The sequence below is a fragment of the Oryctolagus cuniculus genome, chromosome 10 (assembly GCF_964237555.1).
Source record: "Oryctolagus cuniculus chromosome 10, mOryCun1.1, whole genome shotgun sequence".
NCBI lineage: Eukaryota > Metazoa > Chordata > Mammalia > Lagomorpha > Leporidae > Oryctolagus > Oryctolagus cuniculus.
Genome location: NC_091441.1, coordinates 117,563,116 through 117,569,115, shown reverse-complemented (window position 1 = coordinate 117,569,115; position 6,000 = coordinate 117,563,116). Strand labels below are relative to the sequence as shown.

The window sequence follows — 6,000 nt, the reverse complement described above, 5'->3', positions numbered from 1 at the left end:
GGGCCTCGGCCTCCAGGGACTTGTGGTCCCCTAGGCTGCTGTGCCTGGTAGAGCCGCAGGTCGACCTCACGGAGTGCGCTTCGGACAGCGCCTTCTTGTCGGGGAAGTTGATGCTGCCGGCGCTCCCGAATGTCGCCATCCTCCGCTTCTCGGGGCTCTCGATCCTCCCCCGGGGGAGGGGGATTTTGTGGGGGCTGCTGGGGCAGGCAGCGGCCCGGGGCGGCGTGTCTAGGCTGGGGCCCAGGCCGCGGGGCGGGCTGTGCGTGTCACCCCCGCTTCGGCGCCTGGGGATGGCCGCTCCATCGGATCGCAACCGCACTCTGCAAAGGAGCCAGGGGGTGGGGGGCGTGGGGCAGAGGTCAGCCCTGGCCCGTCTCAGAGAGGTCCTCCAGCCCCATCTACGTACTACACGCCAGGCTAGGGGTGGGCAGAGGGAAGTCACACAGCCAGGCCCACCGTCTGCTCTGGTGCAATGCAGCCGCAGGGGGCCCGGAGCCCGCAGCTGCCAGGCTGCTTAGGGCGGGGCGTGCATTGCAGAGGGATTCTCCTCCACGGACAGCTCCAGGCCCATGGGACTCCCACCTGGCTCCTAACAGGCCCGAGGCACTGAGGCAGGACCCCGGACCCCTGCAAACACAGAGAGCCCCCTGCAAACTGGACACAGCCCGGCGTCATCACTCCCGCCCAAGCTCCCCAGACAAAGGCTACTTTGAGGGGGCTTTTCCAGAGCTTGCCATTCAAGAAAACCTGCGATTCAAGAGCAAACACGGCCTCATGGGACTGCCCTGTGTCCCATCTCAGACAGGCCCAAGGGGCTGCAGTGGGGACCGGGAGGGTGAATTCACACCTGTGTCTGCCACAGGCGTCCCTCCGTTCTCTTTCAGATGCACTGTGTTAATCTGTTAAAGGGGCACAGTATCTCTCACCCAGTTTTGACAGCACCTTGAAGGCAACAGGTTCTGCGCTGGGGAGATTCTGCTGGGTTGCACACTCTGGCCCTGGTGAGTGGGGAGGCTGGCCGTGGGAGAGGGCCGGGCAGAGCGCCGTGTGTGCAGCAGTGCCGTGAGCCAAGCTAAGCAGGCCTGTGGGGCCCCACAGGCCCAAAGCACAGCGGCAGAGAGGGAGACCAGGAGCAAGCAGGAGAGGCAGGGAGAGGGAGAGGAGGAGAACAGAAGGCCGGGCCCTCCCGGGAGTCAAGGGACCAGGACGTTTGTGGCATCTGCCCACTGCCCCTCCCACTTCCCGCCCCTCCCAGTCCTGAGCTGAATAAAAGGTGCGGAGGGGGGCCCTGGGGCCTGCGCTGGACCACACCCAGGAGGGCCTTGAGCTCCCATGCAGACTGCTGCATGTGACACCCTGAGAGCCCAATGAGATGAGCAGAGGGCAGCTGTCCACCCCTCTCCGCTCCGCCCCAACTCAGCTTGCTTGCGCCACGCCGTCGGAGGATATGCTCCCTGCCTTGCGGAAAGCAGGGGTCCACTGGCCGTCTGGCCGTCGGCCCTGGCCAGGCAGGCGGAGTCGAGAGTCAACCTCCCCCACCACATGGCAGATCAGCCTTCGACTCTTCAATAAAACCGCTCAGGTCTGCCCCCAGAGACCTGAGACAAGTCTGTCTCGCTCGCTCTCCCTCTCTCTCACTCAGCCCCACCCTGCCTCGCTCTCTGTCCTGGTTACTACTAGAAATGAAAAGCTCGGAGTTTGAGCTGATGTCTTTGCCCCCTTCTTCACCCCACACCTGGTGGCTTTAGTCCTGGCTTTCTCGGGCCATTTTCTGCCCAACACCGGGCACTAATAGCTTCTTTCCGCCTCCCAGTGTTCCTGCTTCTCCCAAACCTCACAGGGCCAGGCACGGCGCTAGCAGGGGCAGGTGTGCCCGCGTCTCCTACCGGCCCATCACCCCTCCAAAGCCATAGTCCGAGATGTGCTCCGTGGGGGACTGCAGGTCGTTCTTGGAGGAAGCCTTGTCGTCCAGCAGGGGCCCGCTGCTCGCCTCGCTGTCCGCCTTCTGGCTCAGGCTGTCGGAGAAGGCGTCGTCCCTGGGGAGAAGACAGATGTGAACCGGGGGTGCCCGCTCCAGAGAGGCCAGGACACGCTGAGCTCCCTGACACCTGCCTGAGGGGCGGAGTCAGCACTCACCTCCCCCACCCTCCCCACAGGGCTCCCTTCTGGAGTCAGCTCCTCCAGCAGCTCCTTTTCTCTGCCCCAGCACAGTGCACCTGCCTGCTTCTCCTGCTTCTCCCCCTCCCTCCCCCTCTCTCCCCCTCTCTCAGGCGGCTCCAGGGGCCGCTAAATGCCAAAAGGTGTGTCTGAAAGGGCGCGGAGGAGTCCGCACGCTGGGCAGTGTGGGACAAGTGGTTTTATCTCGGCAAGGTGTGGCCGCAGCCCCCTGTGGCTTGGCCCTCACCTTGCCTGCGGCTCTATCCCTGCCTCCAGTGGCCTGGAACAGGGAGGGCCTTCCACCAATGCCTCCCTCCCGTGATGATGCGGGCTTTGGGTCCCTTTCCTTGTGAGTGAGTCCCATGGCTGCTCCCGGGACAGACCAGCTTCCCTGAGCGGCACGGGGTACCCGAGCACAGGAGCCGGCAGTGGCGCTCAGAGCTAGCACAGTGCAGAGTTTCCGTGGCCGTGCTGCTGGCACGCGGGGGCTTTTCTTAAGCCCTAAAATTATTTTTAATATCCTCATTATTGTGAAACATGGTTTCCTCTGTTCCTGCCCGTCCTGAGAGCACACTTCTGGAGCAGAGACTGGCGGCCACTGGGTGGGGGCGCTGGCCCCAGGGAAGACGGAGGAGGGTGGAGTCACTGCCCCCCCCCCAGAGGGTCCCGCCACCACTCACATGTCCTGCACCACGATGTACTGGTGCGGGATGAGGCCGTCCACACCGTTGTGCCGGCCCTCCCACCAGTCCTCGGACGCGCGGTGGTACAGCAGCAGGGAGGCCCCCTTTTTGAAGGACAGCTCCCGCGGGGACCGGCCCACGTAGTCGAACTTGGCGATGGCCTCGATCTGCTCCACTTCTGCAAGGAGAGCAGAGTGTCGGGGGCAGCCCGGGCGCCTCCTCCAGCCCCCGCTGCCGGGGAGGGCGGGTGGCTCAGGATCCAGGACTGAGGGCTCAGCCACGCCCCAAACTTGGTGGATCCTTATCTCCTGCCACCCTCCTGTTCTCCGCTTCTTTATTAAGACAACTTATTAAGACAAACTCCTGAGAACTGTTTTTCTTTTAACCCTTAACACAAGTCCTATTTCTATTTTTCTTCTCTAAAATTATTTTACCCTTCTCAATAAATGGTGCTGCCAAACTTGGTATATACATATATATATGTGTGTGTGTGTGTGTGTGTGTGTGTGTGTGTATATATATAATGTATAAAAATGAAGTTAGAGCCCCACCTCCCACCAGATACAAAAATCAAGTCAAGATGGATCCAAGACCTAAATTTAAGACCTGAGATTATGAAACTGCTAGAAGAAAACGTAGGGGAATCACTTCACAACACTGGCGTAGAGGATGACTCCCTGGATAACACCCCGAAGCACAGACAACAAAAGCAAACTGGGACAAATGGCATGACATCAAACTCAGAGGCTCTGCACAACAGAGGAAGGCATCCACAGAGTGAGGAGACGTCCAGCAGAACGCGGAAGGACATTCACGAACCTCTTACACAAAAGATCAACATCCAGAATACAGCCACAACTCAAAACATTCAGTGACTAAAAAACCCAAGCAATCCAATTAAGAAATGAGTAAAGGACATCGATGGTTCCCTAAAGAAGAAATGGTCAGCAAATACATGAAAAATAATGCTCAACATCGCTAGCCATCAGGGAGATGCAAATCAAAACCGCAATGATAGCACCTCACCCTGTGAGAATGGCTATGACCCAAAGGCCAGGGGAAGACATACACACTGTTGGTGGGAATGTAAATTAGTGCAGCCACTGCAGACAAACACTATGGAGAGTTCTTTAAAAATAAAAATAGACTTGCCATATGATCCAGCAGGCCCACCATGGGTACGTACCCAAAAGACAAGGGCACAGTGTATCAGAGATACCTGCCCCACCATGTTCACAGCAGCACTGTTCACAACAGCCAAGCATGGACTCAGCCAAGGAGTATATGTGTGTGTGTGAGTCTATAACATATGTGCAATGTAACAGGATACTAGTCACCTATAAAAAAGGAAATCCCACCCACCCTTCCATCTTCCACCCACTTATTTACCACACAGGTCAGTCAGAACATCTGGCTTCCATCACTTTCCAGCTGTGTGACTTGGGCAACTTCGCTCTCCTTTCTCGGCCTCCGTCTCCCCCTTGCTAAGTGGACATGACAGTAGTAATACCTGCCTTGCCCCGTGACAGCCACGGGGCGTCTGCCAGCCAGGGCTCAGGTGGTGAGACGCCCTGGCTTCCCACCTCCCCAAGGCGTCCCCTTGTCTCGCGCAGACCCCTGGTGCTCGGGATATGCTGAGGCTCGTCCCCCCCCCCTGCCCCGCCCGCTCCCCGCTCAGTCTGCAGCCCCTCACAAGCCTTCTGCACGATTCCCTCACCTCTGCTCCTGCGGCAGTTTAAACACACAAGGTGACAGTGAAAGACGTGGGAGCACATGTATCCCTGTCCCCTAAATCCTGCACCGGGGCCTTTGAACTTGCCCCTGCCTCCCACCAGGAAGCTCTTCTCCCCTGTCTCTGCGCTCACTCACGTCTAACAAACGTGGATCAACCATCAGGTCTGTGCTCACGTGGCACTGCCCTCACAAAGGCGCCCGTGGCCACACCCAGCCACGAGACTCCCACATGCCAATCACTTCTTAATGCCTGCCCTTGCTCTGTTTGTCTTCTCAGCACTTCTTCCAACCTGAGAGTCTATGTGAACAGGTGCACGTGTGTGTGTCACGTGCGTGAACACATTTATACACACATCGTTTCAAATCCATTCACTGCCAGGCCTTCTGCTACAGCGTGGAGACCACTGGCACAGGAGGTGCAGGACCACAGTGGGCCCGGCAGCCGTTCTGCGCGTATTCGCTGCTTGCATGAATGAATTCCAGCTTCACCACATGCTGAGTGCTGCCCCTCTGTCAGCTCACTGGATGCCCATGAGACACGTGCTGGAGACATCAGCCCCAGGTAAGATGAGGCGACAAGGCAGAGCTGAGCCACTGTGTCCAGGGGTGGCCATGGGAGCCCAGCGTGGGGCACTGAGCCCTGAGCCAGGCCACACGCAGCAGGAACAGAGGCTTCTCGGTGTGTGTACCACCTGCTAACCTGAATCCTGTCACAGCCCTTGCATACGGACGGCGTATATCAGACACAGACACACAGACACACACACACACTGCCACGTGTCTGCTATCTAATCAGCCTGCTTGTAAAGAGGCCAGCTGTGCCAGGCAGGGCTCCCCAGCCCTCTAGCAGGCAAGAGGTGCACAGGCCACTCCAGAGCTAAAGGTGGGCTCGAGGATGGCCCCACAGGGGCCCGGCTGGAGCCACACTGACAAAGCCCTGGCAGAGCAGGGCAGCGCTGGACGCAGAGTGGGCAGTGGCGGCAGCAGCTCAGAGGCTGTCACACGGGCCTGGGCCAGGCTTCTCTGGAGACCAAAGTCGTGCTGGAGCCTGGCTTTCACCGCGGAGTCCCACACGTGGCCATCTCACCAGTCTCGGCCCCGGACTCCCCTCTGCCCGTCACCCATGGAGCTCCAACTCCCCTCCCCACCTCGGCCAGGCCCCAGGGATCTGCCCACGGGAGAAGAGACAGCTCTGTTCCTCGGCACCTCCCAGCCCCCACCCAGGCCCACCCCACTCTGCTCCAGGAGAGGCGCCCTCCGTGTCTGGGCCGTGTCGCTGTGGAAGGCTGGGACATGGCTGTGCCTCCTCTCCTTTCTCATCCGCTGTGCGGGGAAGGCCGCAGGGCCTGGCCACAGGGCTCCCTCTCCTCTCCCCTTCTCACAGCGACCTCAGGTTGCTTTGCCACCTGGGGCTCTGGCACCAGCG

The 6,000-nt window shown here is 59.5% G+C and overlaps 1 protein-coding gene across 5 annotated transcripts in view; it reads right to left on the bottom strand.

The window, feature by feature from the left end:
• SRGAP3 (SLIT-ROBO Rho GTPase activating protein 3) overlaps positions 1–6,000 on the bottom strand; it is a 331,270-nt gene that overhangs the window by 5,851 nt on the left and 319,419 nt on the right. For 4 of the 5 annotated variants that reach the window (XM_070051217.1, XM_070051214.1, XM_070051215.1 and 1 more), the window contains 3 exons: positions 2,838–3,018; positions 1,887–2,036; positions 1–320 (listed from right to left, as the gene is read on the bottom strand). The exon at positions 1–320 is cut by the window's left edge and continues 8 nt beyond it. In XM_070051217.1, the coding sequence (XP_069907318.1) occupies positions 1–320; positions 1,887–2,036; positions 2,838–3,018 (651 nt within the window). The remainder of the gene's footprint in view (positions 321–1,886; positions 2,037–2,837; positions 3,019–6,000) is intronic. The other variant, XM_070051219.1, reaches the window with a different exon arrangement.